This window comes from Falco peregrinus, chromosome 18 (assembly GCF_023634155.1).
Source record: "Falco peregrinus isolate bFalPer1 chromosome 18, bFalPer1.pri, whole genome shotgun sequence".
NCBI classification, from domain to species: Eukaryota; Metazoa; Chordata; class Aves; order Falconiformes; family Falconidae; genus Falco; species Falco peregrinus.
The window spans coordinates 1,229,130-1,244,982 of record NC_073738.1 but is presented as its reverse complement, the minus strand read 5'-3'; the positions used below and the strand labels follow the sequence as shown (position 1 = coordinate 1,244,982).

General features: G+C 53.2%; 1 protein-coding gene across 1 annotated transcript; it reads right to left on the bottom strand.

Annotated features, from left to right (window-relative positions):
- Window positions 1–7,905: 7,905 nt before the first annotated feature.
- Window positions 7,906–9,568, bottom strand: HOXB13 (homeobox B13). Its single transcript, XM_055790100.1, has 2 exons — window positions 8,956–9,568; window positions 7,906–8,162 (listed from the first exon to the last, which is right to left on the bottom strand). The coding sequence occupies exons 1-2, from the start codon at window positions 9,566–9,568 to the stop codon at window positions 7,906–7,908; spliced, it is 870 nt and encodes a 289-aa protein (XP_055646075.1).
- Window positions 9,569–15,853: the final 6,285 nt, after the last annotated feature.

Genomic DNA, 15,853 nt, shown 5'->3' with positions numbered 1-15,853 from the left:
TAAATTTTTTTAAAAAATCAATCAGCCAAAAACGTGAGAGCTGTTTGCATGCCGTGCCCTGAGTTGGGAACTTGTACATTCTCGGCACCAGCACCCAAGAGCTCCTGCAAACTCTTGAGGAATATCACAGGCGAGAAATGATGAGATGGTAAAGGCATTTGACTTAACTGATGTGTGCTCGGTGACTCTGTGACACTGGTAGAAGCATTAGCCCAGCAAATGGTCCTCATGGGTAGCCCAGTGCAGTGGCTTGTGCTGCTGGAGGACCGGTACACAGTGGGTTGCCATGTGTTTGCCACAATGCATCTCAAATTCAGAGGTGAGGAAATATTTTGCCCTAAGAAACATTCTCCAGGGTTAAAAAATAAGCATCCAAAAAATGGGAGGAAGTTAGTTAGGGAAAGGAAGGACAGTCAGGGCTTGGAAATCCCCAGCACTAAGAGGAGGTCGCAGACCACACGGCACATTTGAGGGCACTGGACTTGCTGCCTGAGTACTCTGCACATAGCTGGCTCGTGCGTAGTAGGTCCCAGCACGTCCCAAATGCATCAGACTCACTGACCTCCGTGGAGTTAATCTATTCCTACTTCCCTTTGTTCCCTATTTCTGGGTGTCAAAAAAATGTGACCAAATTCTTTTTCTCCCATCAAGGCAAAATTTCTTGCTGGTTGAAGAGAACAAGTTGTGAAGCCATGAATTCCCACTTCTTTCTCAACTGTCTGGCTCAGCCGCATCTTCACAGGCCCACGGGGACCATTTCTGGGCACACATATGAAAGAACACCAAAGCACATACTACTTTAGCCTGTTGCAGGTCACGAATTTCTTGTGCATCTGAAAGACATTGTCTTAATAGGCCACTGCTTGCACAGGACAGATGGAGAGAAGGGAGAGAAACCCACTGGAGGAGCAGGAGTCTCGCTGTGGAAGGAAGCAACAGCTCCATCCCCAGTAGATCTGCAACATCAGGTCGGTGTTTCAGCAGCATTGACTGAGGGATATTGTGGAAGGACACGCAGGAGAAGCCATAATAAGGTGACATAAAATAGCAGCTCATGCTGTAGGAAGGCTCTGCTTCATTCCTCACAAATGTGCATGAAACGATGCTCCTAGTTTCCTCTGCACTAAACTTGAGGAGATTGCTTTGAACTTTAATGCATGCAATGGACTGCACAATCTTCTGGTGCACTTTTAGGGGAATTGCTATTGATTTATATCAACATCAGACCAGGAGCTGGAGAGAGAGATGGGGAGAGGTGCTGCACTCAGGCACTGCTGCAGAAGGAAAGGCTCATCCTCATCCTCATGGCTGGCTGTGCTGGGCAAGGCTGAGCGAGCTGCACCTAGGCACAGCTCCCAGCTTTTTGGGGCAGGTTTAGATTTTCTGCCCTGGATAAAAGCTGGAAGCTGTTGTTCTCAGAGCTCACAACACTGACTGAGCCCCTGTGCTTGCAAGCATTACACTGTGCAGGAAAAATGGCATTTAACATAATTTAGTTATGTCCCACTTCCTGCCTCTCCCGTTTCATGTGGTAAACTGCTAAAAACCAAAATATGTGAGAAAAGAATATGGTTCTTTTTTTTCCAAGACAGCCAATGCAATACTGATGTTTCTGATAAACTTTATAAAAAGTGTGTTCCTGGCTTTGTGTGTGGATGTGAGTGTATATGCAGGTACCTGAGCCCATGACTGCTAAGGCAAAAGGAAATTTATAGCACTTCATTAATTTGGGGGGGACAGGAACAAGATGAAAGCACATGGCTATTTTAATAGATTAAGGACAATTATTTTGCAAGAAGAGATTTCTTCCAACTAGCCTTTTCCTGGTGGGATTTTCCAAGCCAGAAATATTTTCCTCCTTTCCCTCATCTGCTAAAAGCCCTTCAGGTGAGCCATGACCGTCCCAGCACCCTCAGTTATTTACACCCACAGATACCGTGACCATTGCAGCTGCATGCGGTGCAAGGAGGACAACCTTGGGAGTCCCGTGTCCCACAGGATGCTTGAAAGCGGCCTGGTTTTAAGCCAGATTAAGCTCCTGTGTCTCATTCACCCACTCAAAGTTGTCACTGAAGTATCCTGCTAAACTGAGATTTTAATGAAGAAATGAAGCCATGAGTGCAGGTGACTTTTATTTTTCATAAATGATTGTGTGCTGCTGAAATGTATGCATACAAACACAGACCTGCTTCTGCTTCCATCCCTCTCATTTCCATCCCTCTCCAGCACTTCAGTGCATTTCAGTGGGAAGCAGATATGAAAATCCGCCCCCTCATTTTCCTTTTTCGGCAGCTTAGCATCACTGCAAGCTCCGTACAGCTCCTCTTGTGCAGGCTTGGGTCTGACCCTGACCTTCCCACATCTCATTCCCTTTCACTTTGGATATCCTTGCCAGTACCTGGTTTCTGGGTTGCAGACCCAGAACAGGTCCCTGATGGTTTCAGGGCTGTGCAAGGGTGGGTTGGGGTTGGAAATGAATTTTAGTGAATCGAGTCTTTTTGCTGTTCTGATAAATGCTCCCTGGAAGGTGACCCAGGTGGGACCTGGGTTTCTTCTGCCCACTGCACACACCAAGTGTTCTGTCCCTCAGTGCCCTCAGCATCCTCGCTAGCCTCATACATATGCATCAGTCAGGAGTTAATGGCATTAAACCACAACACATCCTTTAATTCAGTTGCTTTATACAGCTAAGGATAAGCACCACTGGGATTTTCTTTCCCTTCTCTGTGCAACACACACCCCCCCACACCCATAGCCTCATAATAACTGACATACTGATTTCCACGTATTTTTCTTCATTAGGTAGTACCCTTCCTGTGGCCGTACAGAGGCTTTCTTACTTGCTTATAAAAATTAAAAGCAAGTGGTTGTAGCCTGAAAAAATAAAAATTAAAAAAAAAAAAGAAAAAGAAAAAGAAAAAAAGTCTGGTTTAGCCTTGGGTGTACCCTACAGGTACTATAAAAAATCTGTGAGGCTGCAAATTGCTCGAGGGGACGAGGGCTCTTGCAAGGTGAGCTCGGGTGCAGCCAGGGCTTCCCTCTCTCGGTGGAATTGTTCTTTAAAAGTGATTTTTCCTTTCTTCCGTCCCCGGGGCCGCCGCCGCTCCCGATGGGACGGGTCTGGCGTTCCGGGTGTAACCTCAGCTGGAGCAAACGTTTGCGGGACCGGAGAAATCGGGTTTTCCCCCTGGTTTCTCAGCCAGGCTCTGGTTTCTCCTTCTGCTCGACGGAGAGCAGGAGAAATCGCCTCTTTCTTGCACTTTCTTGCACGCAAATTGATGCCGAAGCGGGTGCTGGAGGCTGAGGGATGCGGCGAAATGTAAATGGGCAGCCCTGGGTTTCTGGTCGTTCCTTTATCGTCCTTTAAGGGGAAAAAAAAAGAAAAAAGAAGTGTTTAGCGTCAGAATAAAGGCAAAATGATGCTTGAAAGGAATTGAAAAGAGTCCCTTTTCCTCCGTCTTTTGGTTGCAACAGAAAATAGCAGACGGATCTATAATGCGGATATTTCACAGTTTACAGTGGACATTAACATTCAACACACGGTTCTCTGCAGCAGGGATGAAATGGGTTTGAGTGCGAATGAACGAAAACCCATTAGAAACCCATGACTGTATTAAATTTCAGCTCGGAAAATTGAAATATTTCTCACTTGGACGCTTACTTCTGTAGATTGGAGCAAAAACTCCAACGGAAAAGGCGCTTTGGTTGCTCTTTAGGGAATATTTCATCCCAGTGGCACTTCCAGAGTGGCATGAGACCCATCAGTGGCGAGGCTACTTGCAAACAATAAACCTGTTTAATTCTTTTTTTTTTTTAATAATTTTATAAAAAGCAATTAAGCCATCTAGCAGAGAAAGATAACATTGTTTCGGGTGGAAAATTAATTATAGTTTGCCTTTGGACAAAGTGTAACACTGTAATATAGCAAAAGGGCATTTCCCTGACAGTGCTTGAAAGTAACGAATTTAGGTTTAAATTTATTGGATGTAACTACAGTGAGGAGTTTTCCTGTCTTGTTTAGAGGTCTGAAATCACATAGTGATGCACAGCAGCACACACACTGCAAGATCACATCGGCTTAGGGTTTGAAAAAATAATGATTAAAAAGATTTAAAGGAAGAGAGGGAGCGAGGCAGAGCTCCCTTTTGTATTGTATTTTTTGACTCCGATTAGGAAACAAATGGATGGAGGATGTAAAAAAATGTACCTTTGATTCTGCTGAAGAAGAAGCAGGGAAAGACAGAGCAGTCTGACGGTCCCTGTTAATGACATCCCGTCAAGACGCTTGTAAGACCCAAGAATGTTTACAACGTGGGCTCAAGTTCAATGACAAAATCCTTTGAAGGGGGAAAGGGGAAGAAAAAAAAAAGCAGCCCAGACACTTTGTGCAGTGGGCATGAACTTGAACAAAAGAAAGGAGTCAAAGGCTGGGAAAGCGGGGGGAGGCATGAAGGAAGGGCTCGGAGAGGTGTTCGCACTGCGCCTGTTGCTGCCTTCCTTAAGTTAGTAGGTGGATCTTTGGTAGATTTTAATTCGGTTTAGGGGGGAAAAACAAAGGTGGGAAAAAAAGAAAGAAGAGAAGAGAAGAGAAGAGAAGAGAAGAGAAGAGGAAGAGAAGAGAAGAGAAGAGAAGAGAAGAGAAGAGAAGAGAAGAAGAGAAGAGAAGAGAAGAGAAGAGAAGAGAAGAGAAGAGAAGAGAAGAGAAGAGAGAGAAGAGAGGAGAAGAGAGGAGGGGTGCCAATGCCACCTCGGTGCAGGGCGGCTGGCAGATGAAAGTGGCCACTCCAGTGACCGTTTTAAACTCAATTTTCTTACCAAAACCACCCCAAAGCGCCCCACCCCAACCGCCCAGCCGGGACCTCCCAGGGCTGCCCTGCCCCAGGTTTGGGGCTGCTCTACCCCCAGGTTGTGGGTTACCCTACCCCAGGTTTGGGGCTGCTCTGCCCCAGGTTTTCTGAGTTTCAAGTTCAACGGCAAAGGGAGGGGGCGGGACCCTTCACCTGGCCCGGCGCCCCCCGGCAGCGGCTCCTTCCCGGCGTTTTACGAGGATGTCAGGCCGTTCTCGCCCTTTGCTGGGGCCGCCGTGTGAAGGTTTTACAGCTCTCCCCGAGACTCGCCTCCTCCCCTTCCCATCTGCATTTTCCGCTTCGGATTCGGGGCTGGAGCTGAGGACAGGGATTGGGGCGGGGGACGGGGCTTGGTGGTGGTGGTGTCATGTCTCCCAGTTTCAGCCCGGTTTCCCACTGGGGCGGGTGCACCTAAGTGGGCTGGAGGTGTCTGGGGGTTTCCAGCCGTTCCAGTATGGGTTTGTGGACATTGGGGAAAGACGTCGGGGGGGGGAAAAAGGATGGGGAGGAAAAAAAAAAAAAGATCTCACTAAAAGGATTAACCCTTAAGGTGCCACAGAGGGGAGCTTTAAGAGGAGCGTCCCTTTCCAAACCTGTAAACAGACCGGGTTTATTTTGAAGTCGGTCTCAGACACGGGCCATGGGACACCACAACCGGATTTTTTTTAAATTTTATTGGATTATTTCTTTTTCTTTGGGGGACATCCGAGGGGGCTACCTCCTGCCGGGTAAAGCTGCTTCTGCTTTACAGCCTCTACAGCCACGCAGGAATCGGGGCGAGGAGGTTCACTAGTGGTAATACAAGGGGACAGAAAAGCAGATTTTGAGGGTTTTCATCATCCGCCTGTTCGGGAAAGCCGGACAAACATTCCCAGGCGCCTTCCAGCGCGGAGGGATGACAGGGCCGGCCGGTGCCGCCGCGATCCTCCCCTCGAGCTAAAAACTAAGAAAATAAACCCCGAAATGGTTCAAGGCCCAGTAATTCGGAGCAGGATCCGGATGAGGAAGAGCAAAGTGTCACCGGTTCCTGCACGACAGCGCTGCCACCCAGCTGCGGGGCGACCCATCACCGCTGCCAGGGGCCGGACGAGCATTATAGACGGGCACGGGAACCTAAAGCCCGCCCTGGGTCCGCACACACGCGGGGCTGCGCGGTTTCCTATCGCGCTTCTGCGTCAACACGGTCCATATCGCCCCCTTTTGGGGGGGTGACCGGAGCGGCCGTCGGGTGTCGCAGAGCCTCCCCCGCAGCCCCGACGGCTCTCCCCTCCTGGGGCGGGGTTTATTGCGTCTGCCCCGCCTCCCCTGCTTACGTCACCGCTCGGAACGTTCACTCCGAGCGCCATTGGCTGTTCCTCTCCCGAAGCTTCTGGCGTCACGCGTGACGTCACGGGCGAGTGTCGCCCGCCCCGACGGGGAAAGGCTGCCACCCCCGGGGTGCCACCGGCACCTCCTGCAAAGCGCCGGGCGAAAATATCTGGGGAAAACGGGGAAAAACAGGGGAAAATCCGGGGGGGAGAGCGCCTGGCTGTGCTCCGCCCCCCCGGGAACCCGCCTGCAGCCAAAGCCTCAAGTATTTAAATCCATCATTAAAGAAGAACCAAATCACTGTGTAAACCCATCGTCATTGAGGGCGCGCTGCGCTGAACTCTTCGGGTTCCTAAACGCAAAGGCAGAAAAAAGAGGCAGGTTTGGGTTGTGGAAGGGTGGGGGTCATTCGCCCTTCGAGGGGCTTTTTCAACCCGACGTTGCTGCTCCGCGTTGCAGAGCCCTCTGCGAGCCGCAGCCTCGAAACACGGAGAATTAAACACAGACAGGGCGTGCGTGGGGTCTGCGCTTCCCGGAGCCACAAATAACCCGAAAAGAGCGGAGAAAAACGCCCGCTGGAGTATATTGACTTTTCACCCTATTTATTCTGCTGAAAAGGATGTCGGCGTTTCTTAGTAGTAACCAAGCTCATTTAGTATTACACGGGGATTACTCAGCACATGCTACGGAGCGTCTCGCTATAATTCTGTATTAGTAGGAGAAGGAAAATATGTGTACAAATACACGTCGATTAGCACAAACGAAAGCGCGTATGGAATTATACGAATTGCATTTACCTGTATCAAAATATAGGCATGAACAGACATATAAGTATGTAGAAATGTAAGTATGCAAACACGTGTATATACACCTTTATCTGAGTATATATTTATATCCACACATCCAGTACTATATAGCATGTATACGTGCATACTTTTGGGTAGCTGGGTATATATAAACACACGAACACAAATATCGTATATGACAAAAGGTAAAATATTGCTAAATATGTGTTTCTGCATACGTATATGTATATTTTTATATATACCGAGCAAAGAAAAAAGTAGTACGTGCCTTCATAAATGTGTGCCTACGGGTATACATCTGTCATACGCATATATACTGTACATTCACGCAAACCCACGCGTTTATGCAAACAATTCACGTGTGTTTCTATATAACACACCCGGACTTTATTTATTTTCCCTTGGACGCGCATTTTGATACTTCTGCCTCAATTAAGGAGATTTTTTTTCCTGCTAGAAGTACGGCTGCTTGTTTCTAAAGACCAAATTCCCTGTGACCCGCCCCTCCCTCCCGCACCCCCGGACAGCCCCACTCCCGCCGCACGCAGGCGACCCGGGAGTTACGTATTGGGGTTTAATTAATGCAATTAGACCAGTTTTTCTTCTTCTTTTTTTTTTTTCCAAAGCGCTCTGAGAAGGCTGTTCAAACCGAAGTGGTGGGAGACGGTGGAACACGACGTGGCAGCGGCGTTGTAAGGCAAGAGTAAACTGTACAGGGTCCTCTGCGTGCAAAGCGGGCAGGGATGGGGCACCTCGCCAGCTCGCCCCCCGTTGGGGGGATGTCTCACCCCGCCGGAGCAGCGAGGAGCGGTGCCCAGAGCCCTGCGCTGCCCGACGGCGGGGACGGCTCAGCCGCTGACGGTGCCGGAGCACGGCCCCCCCCCCGGGGAGGGGGGTTGGGGGGGCAGACGGGGACCCCTTCGGGGCTTACGGTGGCCGTGTCCTCACGGGGTGCTGCTGCTGCTTTTGATTTTGGCGACGACTTTTTTCTCTTTCACCCGCCTGTTCTGGAACCAGATGGTGATCTGTCGCTCCGTGAGGTTGGTGGCGGCCGAGATCTTCCTCCTCTTGTCGCGGGTGATGAACTTGCTGCTGGCGTACTCCTTCTCCAGCTCCTTCAGCTGCCCCTTGCTGTACGGGACCCTCTTCTTGCGGCCCCGGCGGAAGGAGCAGCCGTCGGGGGGCAACTGCCCGGCGGAGTCTGGGCGTGGGGAGAGACGGGGCTGAGTGGGGCTGGGGAAGGGGGGGTCCCCACGCACCCTGCACCCACCTCCCGTCACCTTCCTGCAAGCAGCACCCCCTCTCCCTGCTCGCCCCGTTTCTTCCCTCCAGCCTCCTGACAGCGACGATATTTAAAGATATTTAAGTGATATATTCTCCCTATTGATATTTAAAGATTATTTTTTCTTCTCTGAATTTGTTTCTAACTTTATTTTTGTGCAGAAGTCCAGGTATTGGCAAAATAGCGACGTGGGTGAGCCCCGCGCCGGGATTAACCTGCGGACTCGCTCCGCGGTTCCAGCGCGGTTGCTGCGCGGCCGAGCGTGGCGGGGGCAACTTCGACCCCACCGGCGCGGGGTGGGCGGGGGTGCGTGGGAAAGGCCCCCTCGTTCACGGCCCTGCCGGGGTGGGCTGTAAGCATCCCCTGCCCCCTTTAAAGCAGCCCGATCCCGAGAGCTGCTTGCGGGCTACGGCTGGCACGCAGCTGCCGTGACCGTGTCTGAACCCGGATAGTATCACCGTCTGAACCCGGATTGTATCACCGTCTGCCTCCCTGCTCGGCGGGCGAGGAGTTGCAAAGGGCGGTGTTCATCTAGATTATTATTTTGTGAAATCGAATTCGTGCTAGCTCGCAAGCGTTACTGGATGGCAAGAGCAGGTCCCCAGCAGATTATCTGAAGCCCTGGTCCCAATCCCCCACGGCACGATGCCCCCCCCCCCCTTCCCCCCCCCCCCCCCCAGCCCCCTCCCCTCTCCCAGCACAGGGATTTTACCTGCAAAGGCGGATTTCAGGAGGTACCCGGCCTGCCCCTGCTCTTTGGGGCAGCACATCTGGCTGCTCCAGCCGCCGCTCAGAGCCCACGGCTGGTGGTAACCGTCCACGGGCAGCAGAGTCTCATGCCGGGCCTCCCCCGGGCCGCCCAGCCCCGGGACCACCGACACGTCCAGGTAACCGGCGACGGGCTGGTACGGGGCCCCGTAGCCGGGGTAGAAGGCGAACTCGGCGGGGCGGCTCTGGAAGTCCTCGCTGCCCCCGGGGGGGTCCAGGTATTTCTCGGCGGGGAAGGGCCCCTGGGCAGGGCCGGCTTTCAGGGCGCTGCGGGCGACGCGGCAGGAGTAGTAGCCGCTGCCGAAGTATCCGTAGGGCAGCGGGGCGGAGGCGGCGGGCCCCGGGGGGGCGGCCGGGGGCGGTGGGGCGACGGAGCACGGCTTGGGCGGCTCGGCCGGACCCTCCGCCGGGTAACCGGGGTTCATCCCGGGGGGAGGCGACGGGCCGCCGAGGGCCGGGGGGGGAGGTGGCAGCAGCCCCCTGCCCTGGCCGCCTGCGAAGCCGCCGGCTGCCAGGAGCCCCTCGAGGCCCGGGGGGCCGCGGGGCTCTGGCTGCATGGGGGGCGGCGCGGGGGCCGGGGCATGGGGGGAGCCTGCTCGGCAGCACCCGGGCACTGCCCGAGGGGGGTCCCCGGATCTTTTTAAAAGGCTGCGAGCTGCCGAGAGCTGCCTTTCCCCGCCGGGCTGCCCTGACGCAACGGCCGGGGGCTGCCTCATTGGCTGCCGCTCGGGGGAAAAGGACGGAGAAGGAGGGAAAAAAAACCCAACCCCACACAAAAAAACCTCCAGCCCCAATAAACCCTGGCTGCAGAAATTGCGAAAATACTTTTATTGCGACGGGAGGAGGAGGGGGACCCCCCCGCACGTGACAGGCGGGTACACGGGAGGCGCCTCTTGTGCTGCGTCTTGCCAAAAAAAAAAAAAAAAGGGGGGGGGGGCAGAGGGGGTGGGGGGGAATGGGGGGACGAGGGGAGGGAAGGGAAGGAAAGGAAGGATCACGAACGGTGCGGAGGAGCAGTCCCCGGTCGAAAAATCCGGGCTCAGATTAAAACCACCTTTTTACTTTTTTTTTTTTTTCGCTGTAGCCCCTTCTTCCCACGCGGGTCCGGGGGCTTCTGTCCTTGGAAAAGGTCATGCCCAGCCTGAGGGGACCCGGGGGGGGGCCCTCGACCCAAGCGGGGTGGTGGTGGGCAGTCATGGGGGCAGGGATGACCCCCCCAGGGGCTGGGGCCTCCCCCTCCATCCCAGCGTCACTCTGCCCCTGCTCGGGGGGGTTTTATCCCACGCACATCGTTGTGCACCCCAACTTTCAGCTACAAAAGGCCATAACCTGTATCCTTGGGGAAAGGGACAGGGGATGGCCCTAAAAAGCAAGGAGAGAGAGCAAAGGGGGTCCACGGTACCCCGAAAAAATAATTACAAAGGAGGGGACACACAATTCTGCAGGCACAGAGCTGTTGCCACGCATGGCCCTGGACCATGTCTGCCAAGTCACTGTAGATCCCGCTAGGAAGCATCCCAAAGGGAAAGTATTTGGAAAAGGGAGGTGGGAAAATAATCCAGAGAGTCCCTTTGGGGTTAGGAGCATGGGACAGGTGGAGAGACGGGCAGAAGAGGGGAAAGACGGAGGGATGTGGCGATGGTCTGGAGAAGTTTGGGGTAACACACTGAGGCCTGTGTCCGCGTGCATGCCAATTATATTATTCAGGTACGTGCATTTTTAATCGTCTGTACACATGGTACAAACACACACCGTCGCGTTTCTAGCTCTTTTTTCTCTCTGGTTTTCCCCAAAGGCCTTGTCTGCGGGAAAGCTTTGCTAGAATTCCCTCAAAGGCCACTGGAGCTCATGCGTTGTTTCCTTCGTGCAAAGAAATCGAGAGATTTCTGCCTTCTGACTATCAAATCGCAATAAAAATTCTCCTTCTGCCACGTCTTTGGGCCACCAAAGCAACGACCCATCTGCCCAGAGGAGCCGCGACAGGCTTTAAACACGTAAGGACAGAAATCCCTGTGGAAAATAGGGGTTAGAAGTGATGATAGCAAAGCTCTCCCAGGCGGGGAAGCATCCCGTTTCGCTGTGGGAGGTAGCTTCCCCTCTCACCCCCACCCCCCCCCCCCAAAAAAAAAACCAACCCACCACCCCAACAAACCATCCCCGGCTCCTTCCAGCTTTATGCCGGGCTGTCTCGACGAGATCCTGTCCTGCACCCCATTCTCTCTCCCAGGGAAACAAATAAAGCACATCCCGAAGCTGCATCTTCACTCCTCGGCCCTTCTCGTCCGTTAAAAATCCCGGGGTCTCACGGAAACCAACGTTTTTCTTTTTCTGGAGAAAGAAAAAAAAAAAAATCCCAGTGATTTTAGCCTTCACCTTTCCGCTTTCAAAGCTTCTTTCTTCCCTTTCCGTAGTTTAACGACTGCACTTCTTCTTTGATGCCCTTTTTATGCTCCCCCACTCCTGCCCTCTCTCCATTTGCTTCCAAACAGCCCGTAACTCGGGCGCTGGGCACGGCGGCCGCGACGGGCGGCCGAGTGTTTGCCGACGGGGCCGCAGCTCCCCCGCGTCTCACCCTGCTTCCTCCACAGAAAGGTCGGGCTTAATCCCGAGGTCAAGGCCAAGTTGAAAGTTAAGAGCCTGTTGACTTCGGGGCTTCGCTGTGGCGGCGGCCGTCGGGGCGGCCCCGGCCCCGCCGCCCCCCGGAGCCCCCCGGCGCGGGCAGGGCCCGGGCCCCGCGGCGCTAGGCAGGGAGAAGAGTCCCGGCTTGAGGCTGGAGCGGGATCCGCGGACAGACCGACTTGCTGCAGACTTTCCCGGTAGTTTGTATCCCTTTATTTCTTTTTATTATTTTTTTTCTTTAATTCAAGCGGGAAAAAAAACAGGAGGAGTGGGGTCCGCGGGCAGAACCGCTCGGCCGGTCCAGCGTGCCAGACACCCCCATAACCGAGGGTACAGAACCGCAAATTTATGGAAAAATGGGATTTTATTCCGTGTCCCAGGGCCCCTGGGGCCGGCCGGTGCGTGGGGCTGCAGCCGGCGGGCTCAGCCTGGCAGCCTCCGCCGCCGCCTCCCGCAACGCTGCCCCGGCAGGGACGGCGTCGGGGCGCGAGGGGGGATTCACCTATTTCACCCCCCAGAAATCCTGCACTTGGGCTGATTTATTTACAGGCATTACCGATTTCCAAAATTGCAGCCCACCTCGTGCTTTTTAAGCCCGCGCTTCCCTTCGGTTCGTCTTTGTAACACGGTCGGAAAATTTCGAGCAGGCTTTGCCGTGGAAATAGTTTAAAACGCGACTTCCAAACTGATGTTAAGATTTCCGTTCCTTGACAATTTTACGGAGAAAATTTCAGTGTAATATTTCAGGTCACGATAAAGCGAGAGGAACGGGGTTATTTTAAAGGGAAAAAACCTGATTTGTTTTACCAGTTCCTCTCTCCTCTCCATGATCGGGCTTAAAATTACCGAATACTCATTAGTTTGCAACTATACTTTTATTATATTCTCGATAGGATCTATTTAATATTTATGCCATCTGGAATCTGAAAAAGCCGTGGAATAACTTTTTAACGGTCTGTGATTTTTTAAAGCAATTGAATTTGAGGCCGCCGTTACAAAATACAAGGAAAAAAAACCCCTCAAAACCAACCCAAACCCCAAAGCAGTTTGAAGGGGGGGGGGGGGGGGCAAATTGGAACTACTTAAAGACTTAACGTTTGGAAATAATCAATTGTTGGAAAATTGAATTCTGGGTCTGGAAGGAAGCCCAGCTCTTTGGTTTCTGATTTTGGCAATATTTCTGGGAAGAAAAAATCAAGTAAAGGCAAACATTTTGATCTTTTATTTCTTTTTTCTCCCTTCGCCGCCGGCCCCTCCTTTCCCACCCCACAGGCATCCCCGGAAGCCCCGGGGATGTAGGTGCGAATATTTCTCTCCCTGATGCCTGGAGGGCCAGAATCTGTACTTTATAGCACATTTCTAGTGGATCCTTTGAACAAATCAGCTGGCATGGGAACAGAGACCGTGGCCTGTCTTTGCTTTGCTCTTTTTATCCCTGCTCTGTGCTGAAGACCCGGCGCTGCGATCACTGCAGTGCGCTTCTGACACCACCCACCCCTAGCTGGGGTGAAATGTGGGGTGATTTCAAACTCGGTGTGTTGTTTTTAATCTGATTCTCACCATCCCTACATGTTCCAGGTTTCCTTTGCCCTCCCCGGCCTTGACTGGAGGCTCCTTCCTTGCCTTTTAGCTTCTTCTTGAGAAACTGGGAGGGCCCAGCTGCACCTCAGACCACCGGTGTGTTGCTCCCGGGCTGTCCAACCTGAAAACTCCAGTTTGGGTCTCTCCCTCCTGTTCACCAAAATGGAAAATGAGACACTGTGGTGGTTTCCTGAAGGCCATGGCTGTGGGTGCCCTCTGCTCCCAGCCCCAAAACCCTGCCCCTCCCTTGGAAAATGCCCCTCCATGAGCTCCCTTCCCACCTCCCGCATCCTCCCCTCCAGCCCCAGCCTCTTCCAGCCCAAGCTCCTCAGCCAGGGAGGTTGAAACCTCAAAGGGGACCGACCCTGACCCTGCTTCTGCCTCTGGGAGGGGAAGAAGCATGGTGGGAGTCCACAATGGCTTTACCCACAGAGCAGAAACCTGGAGGGGATGTGGCCTGGGGGTAGCTTATGAAGCAAACGTTCCTGCCTGGGAGCAGAGACAAAATAGAAAGGTATTATAGGTATGTCTGTGTTTTATCTGTCTGTCTACTGCAGATAGAGATGTTTGCACATCCTTGACCTGGAAACAGCCATATGAATGTAGCTGGGCGTCCCTGCTTGCGTTGGTTCTGTGTACAATCCAGCTCTCCAAATGCCCTTTCTTTAAATATGGCAAAGTGTGCATCACACTCCTTCCACACACCCCTAGATGTGCATCGCACACTGGCTGTGCATCCTGTCCATCCCACCCAGCCGCAGCAGCTCTTTTGCCTGAACACGTTTCCCTGTCGGCGCCAAGCCCAGCAGCGTGCGCCCATTGCTGCACGCACCAGGGACTAGCTCTGTGTTCCCCAAGTTCCTGCTCAGCTAAAGCAATTTATTTCAGCTGTTGTGGGAGAAAAGGGGAGTTGCTTTGTGCTTGGCTTTTAAGCCCTGCTTCTGATGTTTAATTTGTTAGGAGCCATCCGGATCCTTCGGGCTTCCCTGCTGCTCCCTCCACTGCCGGTGGGAGCCTGCAGCCGGGCGTGGGTTGCGCAGGCAGCCTGTGAGGGGGTGCAGCGTGACCACACACATGGAGGGGCTGGAGGTGAGCCCCGTTTCTGAAGGAATCAGGAGAATTTTGAGGCCTGTTCTTGAAAATGTGCCCTGCAGGAGACATATCTGGTGGTATCCAGTCAGGGCAGGAGCAGCTCCCCTGTGCCAGGCATGTCACTGCTCCGGAGGTGGGAGCCGGAGAATCCCCTGCCCCGGTAGCATAAACTGCTGAGCAAGCCTGTGAGCTGGACATTGCTTCTGCTTCAGCACGGCTCTGCTGCACGCGGTGGGTTAGTGCTCTCTTTTCTGATCTTTCTGGTAGATCAGAGATTTCTCCCTAGGGCAGAAATCCAGACATGAGGCCTTTGTCTTTCGGACCCAGCCGCGGATACGGCGATCTCCACTGAGGGCCAGGTCCTAATTCCCATGCCTGCCGTGATTCATGCTCTAGGCTCAGGGAAGTCTTACTGAGCTCAGTAGGATGGATCATAAATCACAGGAAGATGAGAGATGGCTGCTCCCAGTCCCAGGCACAGAGGTGCTCAGGCCAGCAGGATGGTGACTGAGGTCCCCGTGTCTGCGGTGACCACTGCAGTGAGAATTATGCCTCCTCCTATTCACAGCAAAACCTCTCCAAGCCTTTGGGGCTAAGGCCTTCAGAGCAGGTAAAATATTGGAGATCTGAACCTCCTCATGGCAGCCACACTGTAGAAATGCCCCATGGAGGCATCTGGGAAGCAGCATTGCTCCTTCTCTGTCCAAATCTTGTGTTTCTCTCCTGTACTGCAGGGAGAGACGTGTATATCTGAATAGTAGCCAAGTGATTCATTCAGGCTTCTTTTGCCTTCCTGAGCCCAGCAGTGGATCTGGAAAGCCTAAAAGCAGTTGCTTACAGGACAGGGCTGGGCTCAGCATTGCTTGGGCAGAGCAAAGACCATAGCAAATGTGTTGGGAGACTTTGCAATTAATACATTGCCAGGGAATTACTACAGCCTCTGGAAGATGGTCTGTGCATTGCCCTTGCCACTGCCAGGCCAGCTCTGGGGAGGTCTCTTCTGTCTCCCCCTGCCCACTGCACTGTGATTCCCAGTGAGGAGGGATGGATGCAGTGTGGAAAGGCACCAAGAATCATGCCTGGACCATCCCAGAGCTCTGGTGTGCCCTGGGCTGCAGCATCATGGGGAACAGGGAGAGACATCCCTGTCCTGGCAGGTTTTAATGCATTTTTATACATTTCTATTTATTCTGTAGTTCAAGGGTTGGAAGCAGGGACTCCTCCCTGTTCCCCCTCCCTCAGCCCTTGAATCCAGCTTGAGATCCCAGTGTGAGGTGGGATGAGCGATAGGGAAGGACTGAGAGCACAACACGAAACGTGCATCTCTGGACTCTGAGACCAAGCTGGGTCCGCAGAGCTCCTGTCCCCTGCCGCTGCGCTGGTTTTCTTCGACCCCCCCGGCTCACGCTGCCGGGGAGGTATAAAGCCTTGCGGTAAATGGTAAATCAGACGGGGCGGGCAGCAAAGCCCCCCCGGGCACCCCCGCGCTTCCCCGGCCCCCGCTTCCCACTGCCTGCGCCGTACCTGGCTCCTCTCCGCAGAGCCCACGG

Excerpts from the sequence above, each read along its gene's own strand:
- HOXB13 (XM_055790100.1), bottom strand. The coding sequence starts at position 9,568 with ATGCAGCCAGAGCCCCGCGGCCCCCCGGGCCTCGAGGGGCTCCTGGCA. Across the intron at positions 8,163-8,955 it reads CCTGAAATCCGCCTTTGCAG|ACTCCGCCGGGCAGTTGCCC; the intron begins GTAAAATCCCTG and ends CCCCACGCCCAG.